Source organism: Diaphorina citri, unplaced genomic scaffold (genome assembly GCF_000475195.1).
Source record: "Diaphorina citri unplaced genomic scaffold, Diaci psyllid genome assembly version 1.1 scaffold254, whole genome shotgun sequence".
Lineage (NCBI taxonomy): Eukaryota > Metazoa > Arthropoda > Insecta > Hemiptera > Psyllidae > Diaphorina > Diaphorina citri.
Genome location: NW_007377691.1, coordinates 168839 through 184306, shown reverse-complemented (window position 1 = coordinate 184306; position 15468 = coordinate 168839). Strand labels below are relative to the sequence as shown.

The window sequence follows — 15468 nt, the reverse complement described above, 5'->3', positions numbered from 1 at the left end:
GGTTTAATTTTTATGGCCTTTCTTCGTTCAAGACCTTTCAGTAAGAATTCTGCTATCCTGGAAAATCTTGTCTTTTAAAAATGTCCATAACTTCGCTTCTACCTGTTCAATACGGATGATGTTACTAGGGGACATCCCAAATATTGTTTTCAATCATATGTGCTACTTTTTGCAGGCCAAAAGTTCATTAGGTTTCATTTTTATGGCCTTTCTTCGTTCAAGACCTTTCAGTAAGAATTCTGCTATCCTGGAAAATCTTGTCTTTCTTCCTCTAGTGAGTGATTATTGTGCTCATTTCTGATAAATTGCTTGAGAATATGTCCGGTAACTGTAGATTCCATTACAACATTTTAGGTAACTTGACGACTGAGAATATGTCCGGTAACTGTAGATTCCATTACAACATTTTAGGTAACTTGACGACTGAATCTATCTAACACGATATTTTCGGTAACTTGTAACTTGACTACTTGATATAGGTGACTTGACTAATCTATTTTCTGTCAGTATCACGCCATGACTCATATTATCAGACTCGGGAGACCTGAATAGTGTGACTGCTAGTGATGAGTTGAATGACCTTCGTTAATTAGAATATTGTGACTAGGAATTGGGCTGTTGCTTCCTTCCTTTGTGCTTTTTATATCCATCTTGTTTAATAATATCAACTTTTATTTAGGTTTATTATCATTATTATTAGATATTTTTTTCACAGAATATTGTGACTAGGAATTGGGCTGTTGCTTCCTTCCTTTGTGCTTTTTATATCCATCTTGTTTATTAATATCAACTTTTATTTAGGTATTATTATCATTATTATTATACGTAGATATTTTTTTCAAAATGTTTTATTTAGGAATTTGGCATTTATGCAACTCCTATCTGCATTAAATAAGATTATTGGATATTATTTTATAGTTTTATTTTATTTTAATCATAGAAGTTATAGAACACCTGGTGTTTATATGTTGACAAGAAGTGAGATAGAATTATATTTGTATAATTATTTAAAAGTAAAATATTATGTCAATTGGCAATAAGATATGCAAACAAAGCCTACGCCTATACATAATCTTCTGTTCCCCGTACACCCATACATACCTTAGGGAAGTGCACGCGTATGTAATGATTTATACATAAACAATACATGAACATAATGTTCACAATACTATTGTTTGGAGCGTGCACTTTTAGTTTTCTTTTTCCTAGCTTCTTGTTGTTGTGATTGTTTTATTTTTCCTAGCTTCTTGTTGTTGTGATTGTTTTCTTTTTGCTAGCTTGTTGTTATGATTATTATTTGCATCTCGTGTCAAGGCCGTCTTACACTTGGCAACATTGCATCGTGTGATTTGTGTGTGTACCGTCCCACCGTCCCCCCTGTGGTTATGTGTACCCAATCATATTTGCTATAATGCAGCGTGCCAGGGGGACGTAACTGTTGCATAATGTTGTGGGTGAAAAGCTTGCTCTCTCGTACCTCGTAGGTATTTTGCTAATGGATTTTTTCCCCGAGTTTAAATGCGAGAGAATAAAATAGAAAATGGACGTATACCTTGTTTTTCCTGCCAGAATGACACTGAAAAGTCCCTTTACTCCCGCAGTCATTTGGGCTATGTTGTTCTTTTACCGACTTAACTAAAGTGGGGGATGTGATGGTTTTCCAGCCAGGGTTATCTAGCTTGTACTGAAGACTACATCAACCATCAAAGCTTTTTTTAAGAAGAAGAAGAAGAAAAAAAAGAAAAGAAAACAAAACAAACAACTTTTTTTTTTAATCATTTGACATTGTTGGATACTGTATTTCATCTGTATTGCAAAGCATTAATTGCATTATGCAACTAGGAAGTGCGGCGGTACCTTTGCACAGTCATATTATAAATTACATATTGGAATGGCCTTATGTATATTAGTTATGGAATACATAGATATATTTAATAGAACATGTATATGGAATACATATTGTATAGTATGGAGTTATGAATTGAACATTGAATATAGCAAGGTCAAACCCGCCCGTAACTTATTTAACCCGTTGTGTGCCCTTGAATCAGCTGATTGACTCAGGTGTGTTGTGTATTCTTCAGTAACTACTTCCGATTCTATTTACAAGCGGACATACCTACATCCATGTGATTTGACATGGATTCATGCAATCATGTGTTTTGATATCCTTGGAGTCCACAAAATTGATTTTTTATTTTATTTTTTTATTTATTTTTTTTTTCTCAAATTTCAATTAATATTTCCATCAGAAAAAGGGGATTGTCTAGAATTTTGGGCATTCATATACCTTACAAATCTTATAATCCTAATTATTAGAAGGGATTTTTTAACATTAAAATTAAAACCCTTCTTTTTGTTCGCTGTAAAATGTTCGTTGAAATACGAGTTTGCTAATGGATTTTTTCCCTGAGTTTAAATGCGAGAGAATAAAATAGAAAATGGACGTATACCTTGTTTTTCCTGCCAGAATGAGACTGAAAAAGTCCCTTCACTCCCGCAGTTATTTTGGCTGTGTTGTTCTTTTACCGACTTACCTAAAGTCGGGGATGTGATGGTTTTCCAGCCAGGGTTATCTAGCTTCCACTGAAGACTACATCAACCATCAAAGCTTTTTTTTTTAAGAAGAAGAAGAAGGAAGAAAAACAAAACAAACAAACAACTAAAAATTTACATTGTTGGATACTGTATTTCATCTGTATTGCAATTAAGCATTAATTGCATTATGCAACTAGGAAGTGCGGCGGTACCTTTGCACAATCATATTATAAATTACATATTGGAATGGCCTTAGTTATGGAATACATAGATATATTTAATAGAACATGTATATGGAATACATATTGTATAGTGTGGAGTTATGAATTGAACATTGAATATAGCAAGGTCAAACCCGCCCGTAACTTATTTAACCCGTTGTGTGCCCTTGAATCAGCTGATTGACTCAGGTGTGTTGTGTATTCTTCAGTAACTACTTCCGATTCTATTTACAAGCGGACATACCTACATCCATGTGATTTGACATGGATTCATGCAATCATGTGTTTTGATATCCTTGGAGTCCACAAAATTGATTTTTTATTTTATTTTTTTATTTATTTTTTTTTTCTCAAATTTCAATTAATATTTCCATCAGAAAAAGGGGATTGTCTAGAATTTTGGGCATTCATATACCTTACAAATCTTATAATCCTAATTATTAGAAGGGATTTTTTAACATTAAAATTAAAACCCTTCTTTTTGTTCGCTGTAAAATGTTCGTTGAAATACGAGTAAAATACCAAAAAGGCCGGATTTTCAACTTATCCGTCCGTTTGTTTACAAAATATCTCAAGAACCACATCATGGATTTGTAAAATGTTTGTACTAATGGCCTCTTCCTCTCTCTTGTCTGATTGCATACACGACGCTCTTCCGATCTGGGTTGTCGGACCAGACAACCTTTGAACCCCCACCCCGGACCGAACTGCACCGAAACCAAAATGCGGCAATAAGTGAAGAAGATACCGGACTGCCCCCCCTCCCGTCACGCCCCTGATCAACGAAAATTGGCAACACATACCTACCCCTGATCAAATTCTCTTTGGACAATGTTAGACAACGACCCCATGTGCTGAGGTGAGATATCAACTGTTTACTTTCTCAGGATTTTCGGTCATATAGAGATCTGTAGGATTTGCGGTGGGTCATATAGAGAGATGTAGAAGGATACTTTTTCGTGGCTGTTAATGTGGTCACACCTAGAAGAGATTATTATTTATTTTTATTTTTGACGGTGTTCGGCTCTACTGACTAAACGGTAAGAGATATCGGAGTAACAGTTGGCTTTGTTTCGGCCTAATTTTGTCAGATTTCGACCGCTTTTGTTTTTTTTTTTCACTCAAATGCATATTTATTTATCTTTATTATTTATTTGATTGCAGGCACATAATATGAAGTATCTGCAAGTGGTTCCGGCTCCCTCACCCATAGAATCTTGGCTTCATACCCAGCTCGAGGCGCGCGGTGTGGACAGAGTCTACTCTCGCTACATACTCTCCTTGTTCCATTCTACCGACGTCGGCGATCACGACTTCCTCGATTTGGACATCCCTTCAAAGGTAATAAATAAGATTTGGATATCCCTTCCAAGGTAATAAATGAGATTTGGACATCCCTTCCAAGGTAATAAATGAGATTTGGACATCCCTTCCAAGGTAATAAATGAGATTTGGACATCCCTTCCAAGGTAATAAATGAGATTTGGACATCCCTTCCAAGGTAATAAATGAGATTTGGACATTCCTTCCAAGGTAATAAATGAGATTTGGACATCCCTTCCAAGGTAAGAAATGAGATTTGGACATCCCTTCCAAGGTAATAAATAAGATTTGGACATCCCTTCCAAGGTAATAAATAAGATTTGGACATCCCTTCCAAGGTAATAAATAAGATTTGGACATCTTGGACAGAGTCTACTCTCGCTACATACTCTCCTTGTTCCATTCTACCGACGTCGGCGATCACGACTTCCTCGATTTGGACATCCCTTCCAAGGTAATAAATGAGATTTGGACATCCCTTCCAAGGTAATAAATGAGATTTGGACATCCCTTCCAAGGTAATAAATGAGATTTGGACATCCCTTCCAAGGTAATCAATGAGATTTGGACATGCCTTCCAAGGTAATGATCGATCTCCGTGCCCGAGAGGGTATCACACTAAGTGTCACTTAGTGAGAGTATTAGGGGGCGACAAAAAGAAAATAATCGTTTTTATTTCGTAGCAATGAAAAAAACTGCTACATTAGACGCATGGACTATGTCGTAGTCGTAGCATGCCCATCCCGTAGTATGTCTCTCATCAGAGAGGCGAGAAGAGAAGAGACACAATACTTCCCATTCATGCTGGGCTGCTGGGTCAACACGAGAACACCAGAAAGTAACCCGTTGAAATATTTGCAACCGTAAACTGAGTAAAATTTTTTGTCGATGGTGGGAATCGAGCCCGGTACATTCGGCATGGCAAGCAAGCGCGTTACCACTGGGCTAACCGTGCCCCTATTAAACTAATTATTTCCTCGTACCAATCTCAGCAAAATGGCTATCTCTATTTAAACTTAACTAGTCCTAAACTTTGACTTGATTTATCTCAAAACTCTTTTTTTGGACTTCGTCCACTCTGCCTCTTAGCCATTCATTTTATCTTCCTTTGAATTCAATTAATACAAAGTGAGCACTTAGTTTGGAGAAGGATAATATTTTATTTTATTTCATAGGCGGAACTGTAACCGCTGAGGTCTTATCGTCCCGAAATGGAAGAGAGAAAGAGGATAGGATAGAAGAAAAGGTGTTCGAACCATATCTCTTTAAAGTTCGTTTCCGAAAGGATTTTTACAACTTATATTGAATCCCCCTTTCCCACAGGCGAAGAAAGCATCGCTCGCGACATCATGCGTTCGCTCGAGGAAGCAGAAGACCCCGCGACCCAGCACACCTCTCTCTCCCTTCCCTCTCCCGACGACGACCCCCAGCCCCCGTGTTCCAAACGCCCTTGCTCTCCCCTATCGCCCCTCCTGCTAGACGCGTGGGCTGTGGCCTGGCCCCCGTTCTCTATTTGGTCCAATCCCTTCCCTCTCCCGACGACGACCCCCAGCCCCCGTGTTCCAAACGCCCTTGCTCTCCCCTATCGCCCCTCCTGCTAGACGCGTGGGCCGTGGCCTGGCCCCCGTTCTCTATTTGGTCCAACACGGGCACTCGGGCCGGGGATGGATGGCCTACCCCGTCCCATGATTACGGGGAGCTGAGCAAACCAGGCTGGGGAGACACGCTGGGCTCCGGCGAGATACCCACGACCGCGCCGGCTGGATTATACACCAATGTGAGTGAAGGATTTTTTTTACTAACTGTTTTAAGCCGTGTCCTGACGCCGTCGACCGACGTCGACTGAAACCATACCTATAGATTCACCTCGTCGATCGTCGGTGTCGACTATGTGTGGATTGGATACAGCTTTACGTCGCTTCAAACTCGACTTCCGCAGGTTTACCGTATCTTCATGTAAATTTATTCAGCCCTAGACGGTACTTGTAAATTAAATACTAGTGCTAACTTCTTGTATGCAGAATGTTACGCGTTAACTCGTGATTATTAAGACGACATTTTTCTAATTTTCATGAGTATTTATTTATGTAGAGAGTTTTTGCAATATACACCAATGTGAGTGAAGGATTTTTTTTACTAACTGTTTTAAGCCGTGTCCTGACGCCGTCGACCGACGTCGACTGAAACCATACGTATAGATTCACCTCGTCGATCGTCGGTATCGACTATGTGTGGATTGGATACAGCTTCATGTCGCTTCAAACTCGACTTCCGCAGGTTTACCGTATCTTCATGTAAATTTATTCAGCCCTAGACGGTACTTGTAAATTAAATACTAGTACTAACTTCTTGTATGCAGAATGCTAGTGATTATTAAGACGACATTTTTCTAATTTTCATAAGTATTTATTTATGTAGAGAGTTTTTGCAACCAAAATTAGCGTCCCTCCCGTTAGTTAAACTCTTAAACGTTATTGGGCGAAAACTCATTTCTGCACACATGTGCTGAAACGAGTTTCCGTCAAATAACGTCAAAGAGTTCTGTTAACTGGACGCTGATCTCTGGTTGCAAAAACTCTCTAATGGTACAAAAGTCAAGTCATAAAATTTAGCGTAGTGCCATTAAGCAGGGAACGACATTTGTGACAAGCATGTATGCTTAACACATTTAAAATTCCTTCCTTTTTATTATTTCCTCGTTTCAGGAACTCAAGCGTCTGAACAAGAAGAGCTCCTCGCACCACTATCATTCGAGACATCACACACGCGGTGTCGACTCGCACAAGCTCATTCGCGCCTCTGTCATCGAAACTCTGCGGTCTGTCTCCGAGACAAAGGCCGGCATCGAGACTTTGGTGGACGAACTGTGCGATCGTATCCATAGCAAGAAAAAACCACTGTGTCTTCGTTTCATTTTTATGTTGTGTCAAATCTTAAAACGCTTCCACTGTCAATCATCATCATTCACGACACCCCTATTAAACTTATTGTTTCCTCGTACCAATCTCACTGGTGCAGTGGTTAACGCGGTGGACTTCGGATCTGGAGGTTGTTGGTTCGAGTCCAAGTCAAGTCATAAAATTTAGCGTAGTGCCATTAAGCAGGGAACGACATTTGTGACAAGCATGTATGCTTAACACATTTAAAATTCCTTTTTATTTCCTCGTTTCAGGAACTCAAGCGTCTGAACAAGAAGAGCTCCTCGCACCACTATCATTCGAGACATCACACACGCGGTGTCGACTCGCACAAGCTCATTCGCGCCTCTGTCATCGAAACTCTGCGGTCTGTCTCCGAGACAAAGGCCGGCATCGAGACTTTGGTGGACGAACTGTGCGATCGTATCCATAGCAACGAGAAGAGCACGAGCGTCCCTAGCAACGAAACCCGTTACCGTAGCAACGACGAAAAGGACGCAACTCTGCCCGCGGCCCAGTCGCTCAACAATGTGTCTGTGGAGTCCGGCCTTGTAGATCTGGCTCAGAAGTATGAACCTATGAACCCTGCCATCCTGGCTTAGAGTGTAGCGCGCCTGCCTTGTTAGCGCTAGGTTGTCGCGGGTTCGATTCCCGCCCAAGGCGGACTTTATCCTAATCTAAGGCCTCCGTTGTTAGAGTTTCCTGAAACTTATTTAAAGAAGAAGAAAAAAAAAAAAAGATTTCGGGACGATAAGACCTCAACAGTTACAGTTCCCTCTGTGAAAGCTCTTGAAACTCGCTCTACCGAAACAGATTCTAGATTCTTATTTTTCGCGCCCTTCATTAAATATTTCCCCTGGATTCGTATTTTCCCCGCCCTTTACTAAACATTCCTCCTTCTCGTTTCGCAGATACTACGATGCATTCCCGGCCCTGGGCTCGAACCCTCAACACCCGTCATCTTTTTTTCAAAATGTTTTATTTAGGAATTTGGCATTTATGCAACTCCTATCTGCATTAAATAAGATTATTGGATATTATTTTATAGTTTTATTTTATTTTAATCATAGAAGTTATAGAACACCTGGTGTTTATATGTTGACAAGAAGTGAGATAGAATTATATTTGTATAATTATTTAAAAGTAAAATATTATGTCAATTGGCAATAAGATATGCAAACAAAGCCTACGCCTATACATAATCTTCTGTTCCCCGTACACCCATACATACCTTAGGGAAGTGCACGCGTATGTAATGATTTAACCCGTCATCAGCTGCTCTCCTCCTCGCCTGTTGCACCACTTCCCCTTGGAACGGCAAACACCGCAGTCTACTGAGCTCACAGAATCTACCGCTAAAAGAAGAAAAGATCAAGAATTCTCCGGTTACGCCCTCTGACGAGAAAAGTGAAAAGCTTAGTGGACAAGGTAAGAAGGTTTTTAATTACTTTGTAATTTGTTCCTGACGAGAAAAGTGAAAAGCTTAGTGGACAAGGTAAGAAGGTTTTTAATTACTTTGTAATTTGTTCTATTTGACACAGTTAAATCATAGGTTCATAAGTAGGTTACATAGCAGTAGACTTGTAAGCACTAGGTCGCGGGTTCTATTCTCGCCCGGGCTGGATTTTATCCTGAACAAATGAGGTTCGTTCTCGGACCGACTGGCTTTATCCTATCATGTCTTCCTTCTCTCTTTGCTTTCGGGACGATAAGACCTTAGCAGTTAGTAATTTGTTCTATTTGACACAGTTAAAGCATGGGTTCATAAGTAGGTTACATAGCAGTAGACTTGTAAGCGCTAGGTCGCGGGTTCTATTCTCGCCCGGGCTGGATTTTATCCTGAACAAATGAGGTTCGTTCTCGGACCGATTGGCTTTATCCTATCATGTCTTCCTTCTCTCTTTGCTTTCGGTACGATAAGACCTTAGCAGTTACAGTTCCCTCTATCAAACCTCTTGGAAAAAATGAGGTCTCAGATTTGTAGGCTTTCATAGCAAATCTAAATACGTACCTAGATTGCATATGGGCACTCGAATCTTTAACCTAATCGAATCGAATTTTACACTCCACAGAAGAAGTTAAGGATAGTCTACTAGCGAAATCTAGCGGAGAAGACAAACACCAGGACAAGGAAAACCAGCAGGACAATCAAGACGTGAAATCAGCGGACGTGAAACCAGCAGACGTGAAATCAGCTAGTGACGTGAGCAAGATGATGGAACCCAGTCTGAGTGTGAAGAGGAAACTCTTTGTCGAGGTAAGATAAAAGCTGCCGTTATGCGGGCTTGAGTTTGAAATTCCCATGTACTTTCGGTGCTACGCGACGTAGGGCTGAAAAGATAGTTCATGGCTAAGCCGATAAAAATTTAATTGTTTCACGTTAAGGATAGTCTACTAGCGAAATCTAGCGGAGAAGACAAACACCAGGACAAGGAAAACCAGCAGGACAATCAAGACGTGAAATCAGCGGACGTGAAACCAGCAGACGTGAAATCAGCTAGTGACGTGAGCAAGATGATGGAACCCAGTCTGAGTGTGAAGAGGAAACTCTTTGTCGAGGTAAGATAAAAGCTGCCGTTATGCGGGCTTGAGTTTGAAATTCCCATGTACTTTCGGTGCTACGCGACGTAGGGCTGAAAAGATAGTTCATAGCTAAGCAGATAAAAATATAATTGTTTCACTGCCGTTTTATTTACACAGCTACATTAGAATCGTGTGCTCTGTATCGTAGTATGTCCGTCATCGGATGGGCGATAAGAAATACAATACTTCTCATTTAGGTGCTGGGTCAACACGAGAACTCCAGGAAGTAATCCCGAAGTAAAATTTGAAATGTTTGTAACCGAGTGATAAAACACGTCAGAGAAGTGATGGAATAAGTGATAAAGCAAGAGGACAGGGAACTGACATAATACCTCAGCAAGTAATGCAATAGTGCATCAGTAAGTGATTAAGGAATAAATCAAAGGAACACATCACATGCCCTCAGGCACACTCCATTTGTCAAGGGTCTAGGTTTACCTTGCCCTTGGGATCAATTTAATTTGAACAGCAAGTGATGAAATAGACCAAGGAACTGATGAAAAGAAATCAACAAGTGATGAAAAGAGTCAGTGGTGCAGTAACGAAAATGATGAATCATGTTTCCCTTATGAGTGCAGCAAATTTCATCTGTGTCTCAACATATACTTTTGTATACAAAATTTGTAGGAGTGTTCCTCGCGACCCTAATGTGTTAAGCTAAGGTTTAATTTTTCCATTGTACAAAAATGTAATTTGTCCCAAAATATTTTCATCACAGATCCTTTTTTGCCCTCACTTAGATGTAAGTTGCCAGAATTGAGTTTTTCCTCCTGTTAACAAACACAGATCCTTTTTTGCCCTCACTTAGATGTAAGTTGCCAGAATTGAGTTTTTTCTCCTGTTAACAAAATTAAAATCTTATTCTCGAATTTCTAGCACACATTGTATCGAACTTCGTTTGACCAACGAAAACCCAATGTGTTTTGAATTTTTGTGTGATTCGAAAATTTCGATTTTTTGAAGGGAATAATCCCCTTGAACAAAGGGATTTTTTTCTCATTTACCAATCCTGAGAATATTCCCTCGGAAGATTTCCTTATGTGGAATTTTGACTTTTTTTGTGGGACATTTTTTGACGAAAAATTCCCATTATATTCACGATTTTAGACCTGCTCGATGTGTCTTGTGTTTGGAGAAAATGATTGAAATGAAAAATTGACAATATGTTACCTAGTCGGTAAACCCAAAAGCTTTTCAGATAAATTTCCTTTTTTTTACAAAAATCTTGGCTTGTTAATATCGGTATAAGGTACTAATTCCTAAGAAATGTCTCTTGGTCGAGTGGTTAAGAGCATTGACTCTCCGACCCAGAGTTATGGGGTTCGACTGCCCGGTACGAAAAATCATGCCGAATCAAACCTGAGTTGATTTTATCAGGTCCCCTCATAGAAGACAAGGAATATTTTTACATGTCTGGGAAAGACTAGTAAAATCCTTGTCCTCTCAAACTCCTAGCTCAAGACATAGCAGTGTATTTAAAAACTTAAAGAGGCAAAATACGAGTAAAATACCAAAAAGGCCGGATTTTCAACTTATCCGTCCGTTTGTTTACAAAATATCTCAAGAACCACATCATGGATTTTTTGTAAAATGTCTGTAAAATGTAAATTTTTCCACTAATTAATCATTCCCCCCATTCTTGTATGTTTGTATCTTCGCGTTTTCGTGATTCAATCATTCAACATACCGTATTCTTCAAGCAATAAACATGTCCTTTATCAATAAATAGTACCCTGATTTTCCAACGTGTTTTTTACTTCGCTTTACCGAGTGTATCAAAATGCATTGTACATTTTTTGACCTGCAGAGTAGATCGAATTATCAATGGCCTCTTCCTCTCTCTTGTCTGATTGCAGGGTACTATGGGATGGTAGTCACATGCCTCAGCTCACCTCTCTGTTCTGACAAGACGTTTTGCTAGCAACTGAAATCCCCCCGCCACCCCGTCACAAGCTCCTCAAAATCAACCCAACGACATCAACCCAAAAACAAAGCAACTTGCCCCTCATCGTCTCTTCGAATTATCAGCTACCCTTTGACCTTATCTACGGTTCTCTGTTCTGACAAGACGTTTTGCTAGCAACTGAAATCCCCCCGCCACCCCGTCACAAGCTCCTCAAAATCAACCCAACGACATCAACTCAAAAACAAAGCAACTTTCCCCTCATCGTCTCTTCGAATTATCAGTTACCCTTTGACCTTATCTACGGTCAATCCTCCCAAAAGTTGAATCTTTCTACGATTTTTTCACGTCTGTTTTTGTGCAGAAAAATCCGTCAAGTAAATTCTTCAAATAAATTTTCCTTCGAAACACAAATCAGTGTTGCGCTTCACGGAATCACAAGTTTCACGAAATCCAACAGACTTCTTGAGTATTTTGTTCCCGCCTTTCAAATTTTCAAATCCCTCGAGTCTCTTCATTGAAAGACAACTCCGTCGAACTTCGTTAGCTGAAAATTTCTCAGCATTTCCACGGAAATTTTCTCAGGAATTTTCCAAGAATTTCCCTCGCTCATCTTTCCTCAGCGGAAGATTTTCTCGAAGGAAGACGCGTCCCCCGGCTTCCTTTTCATTTATGTTTTCCAAACCCCCCGTTCTCTCTTCAAGTAAATTCTTCAAATAAATTTTCCTTCGAAACACAAATCAGTGTTGCGCTTCACGGAATCACAAGTTTCACGAAATCCAACAGATTTCTTGAGTATTTTGTTCCCGCCTTTCAAATTCCATTGATAAAGTGCCACATTACAAGGCAGGAGGAGGAGAAGGGGAGCGGTATGCTAATGGAACCACGTTCAGCATTGCGAGCACGCTGGATGAGATTGAGTATCAAGTCGGTAAGTGAGATATTCATTCCTACTTTAGCCAGCCTAGTTGGCTTGCTTGGTAGCGCGTCTGTCTTATTAGCGATAGGCCGCAGGTTCGATTCGGGGCGGATTTTATCCTGAAGGGATAAGGTTCGTTCTCGGAACGGCTGGGTTTCTCTATCCTGCCCTTCTCTCTTCGATTTCGGGACAATAAGACCTCAGTAGTTACAGTTCTTTCTGTTAAACCTCCTCTAAAAATAAACAGAATAGGGTTTAGAGACACAAAGACCTACCTACAGCTGTGTCCACAGTTGACTGTCGTCGATGCGTCGATGGACGGCGACGAGGTGAATCTTTGTTCTCGAGGCAGTGTGTACAATTTCAGTGCACATCGATAGACGACCGTTGACAAGCATTAGATAACAACTATGTAAACAAATATCTCTTTTGGTTTTCACAGGAGTGGATGGTACGCTGAACTGGGACTCTGGTGTCTACATGGAGTTCAAAGCCAACGGCCTCAACACAGAGTGCTACAATCTGTGCGACCCTTTCAAGCCCAAGTTCCGCGTCCACGCTAGAGACAAGGGAGTGCAGACGGAGCCTCTGGGACTCGAGGAGTGCAAGGGTCAACAGCGGGGAGTGTTCTTTCAAGCCCAAGTTCCGCGTCCACGCTAGAGACAAGGGAGTGCAGACGGAGCCTCTGGGACTCGAGGAGTGCAAGGGTCAACAGCGCAGAGTGTCGGTCGGCTGTGGTGACCGATTGGAGGATTTCTACTTCCCAGGTGAGTTCTAATGGCATCCTGATTGGAAGAAAGAGAGAAGCTAAGAACAGAAAGAAAGTTTAAGAAATGAGAGAAAGACTGTCTCGAATTCTTGCAGTGTATATGATTGGGTAAAAGGTGAGTTCTAATGGCATCCTGATTGGAAGAAAGAGAGAAGCTAAGAACAGAAAGAAAGTTTAAGAAATGAGAGAAAGACTGTCTCGAAGTCTTGCAGTGTATTTGAATGGGTAAAAAGCAGAGCGGACTAAGTCCAAAAATCCACTTTCTGAGTTATCTATATCCTTGGAAAGAGCGTGAAAAGATCTACTTTTCATATTGGTTGCGAACTTCACTTTAGTGTTGTATTGAAATGAGAGCAAAATGGCTATCTCTATTTAAACTTAACTAGTCCTAAACTTTGACTTGATTTATCTCAAAACTCTTTTTTGGACTTCGTCCACTCTGCCTCTTAGCTATTCATTTTTATCTTCCTTTGCTAGTGACGTGAGCAAGATGATGGAACCCAGTCTGAGTGTGAAGAGGAAACTCTTTGTCGAGGTAAGATAAAAGCTGCCGTTATGCGGCTTGAGTTTGAAATTCCCATGTACTTTCGCTGCTACGCGACGTAGGGCTGAAAAGATAGTTCATAGCTAAGCAGATAAAAATTTAATTTAGGTGCTGGGTCAACACGAGAACACCAGGAAGTAATACCGAAGTAAAATTTGAAATATTTGTAACCGAAAAACGAATCGAATATTCGATAAAATTTAATTAAATAAATGGAAACTTCTCTATAAGAAATAGCATCTAATTGAACTTGTGTAACCGAGAAACGAATCGAATATTCGATAAAATTTAATTAAATAAATGGAAACTTCTCTATAAGAAATAGCATCTAATTAAACTTAATTTTTTCCTCCCCCCAGGTGGAAGAGCCGAAAGACTCTCTCGCTTCGCTCATGGAGAAGGTAGACGGTACCAAGGACCTGTGGGAGGGGACCGAGCGCTGGGCTCCCGATCCAGCCCACAGCCTTCCTTCGTTACCGGGACTCACGAGCTCTCTCCCGCCAAGATCCCTCGCCGCACTCAGCACTTCATCGGCCGGGCTGAACACCTATCTCCCGGCGAGATCCTCGCTCGCCCCGCTCAGCACACTGAGCACTTCATCGGCGGGACTCACGTTCTCTCTCCCGCCAAGATCCTCGATTGCCCCGCTCAGCACTTCGTCGACCGGGTCGTCGGGTTTCATCCCGTGTGGTACGAATCTGACCACGTCTATTTGGTCGGAGGTAGACTACACGGGCGGATGGAGTGTAGGAGGGAGTAGCGAGGAGGGTGGGGATGATAGTGGCGTGTGTCTGGGCAGTCCGACCCCGGTGTCAGTGGAGGAGGAAACGCAGACAGGTAAGTCATTTGTTTTTTTCTTCTTTTTATGTTGAGGTGCTTTAATAATGTTCAATACATTTCGTTCACTCGGGAGTCGAACCCGCGACCTAAAGGTTCAACGTCAGGAGCTCTTTCACTCGAACATCGAGTGATATAAAGGTAAATGTCTAGGTATTTCATGAAATACCTAGACAAATCATATATTACCATCGATTTCAGTATACACTTTGCCTAAGAACGCTAGGTATTTTATAGAATAACTAGGCACCTATTACATAGATATAATGTCGGTATTACATAGATTGCCGGTAACATATGCACACATAGATAGTGGCGTGTGTCTGGGCAGTCCGACCCCGGTGTCAGTGGAGGAGGAAACGCAGACAGGTAAGTCATTTGTTTTTTTCTTCTTTTATGTTGAGGTGCTTTAATAATGTTTAATACATTTCGTTCACTCGGGAGTCGAACCCGCGACCTAGAGGTTGAGCGTCAGGAGCTCTTTCACTCGATCCTCATAGAGTAATATAAAGCTTTTCATACTTTGCCTGGTACGGACTTGGGCATTTTATATAATGCCTAGAATAGTCTAGGTCTAGATCTAGATAATAATAGGTATTTCATGAAATGCCTAGGCAAATCATATTATATTACATATTATATTACCATTATACGCTAGGCATTTCATAGACTGGTAGCATATGCACACATATTTGTCCATATGCCTATGCATTATCTTAATTCGGAGACCATGCTAATTAAATACGTTACATAGGGTACTAATTTCTAATCTCTTTTCCTCCCTACGTTACATAGGTTTACTTATTTCTAATTTTCCGCCCACCCCTCAGCTCTGAGCACGCTGCGTGGCATCCAGTCCCTCGCCTTGTTGAATGCTAATACCGCCAGATGCCAGAATCTTGTGTTGTCCTGA

The 15468-nt window shown here is 40.7% G+C and overlaps 2 protein-coding genes and 1 long non-coding RNA gene across 3 annotated transcripts; 2 read left to right on the top strand and 1 right to left on the bottom strand.

Annotated features, from left to right (window-relative positions):
* Nucleotides 1–3430: 3430 nt before the first annotated feature.
* Nucleotides 3431–9296, top strand: LOC103506687 (uncharacterized protein KIAA0232-like). The gene is made up of 7 exons (XM_026821672.1): nucleotides 3431–3618; nucleotides 3924–4100; nucleotides 6788–6946; nucleotides 7414–7568; nucleotides 7912–7952; nucleotides 8264–8428; nucleotides 9073–9296. Exons 2-7 carry the CDS (start codon nucleotides 3933–3935, stop codon nucleotides 9264–9266), a joined length of 882 nt encoding a protein of 293 aa, XP_026677473.1. The 5' UTR covers nucleotides 3431–3618; nucleotides 3924–3932; the 3' UTR covers nucleotides 9267–9296.
* Nucleotides 5406–5853, bottom strand: LOC113466354. The gene is made up of 2 exons (XR_003390778.1): nucleotides 5730–5853; nucleotides 5406–5607 (listed from the first exon to the last, which is right to left on the bottom strand). It is a non-coding gene; the product is annotated as an uncharacterized LOC113466354 (long non-coding RNA).
* Nucleotides 9278–15468, top strand: LOC113466357. Its single transcript, XM_026821678.1, has 4 exons — nucleotides 9278–9283; nucleotides 9386–9559; nucleotides 14078–14555; nucleotides 15386–15468. Exons 1-4 carry the CDS (start codon nucleotides 9278–9280, stop codon nucleotides 15466–15468), a joined length of 741 nt encoding a protein of 246 aa, XP_026677479.1.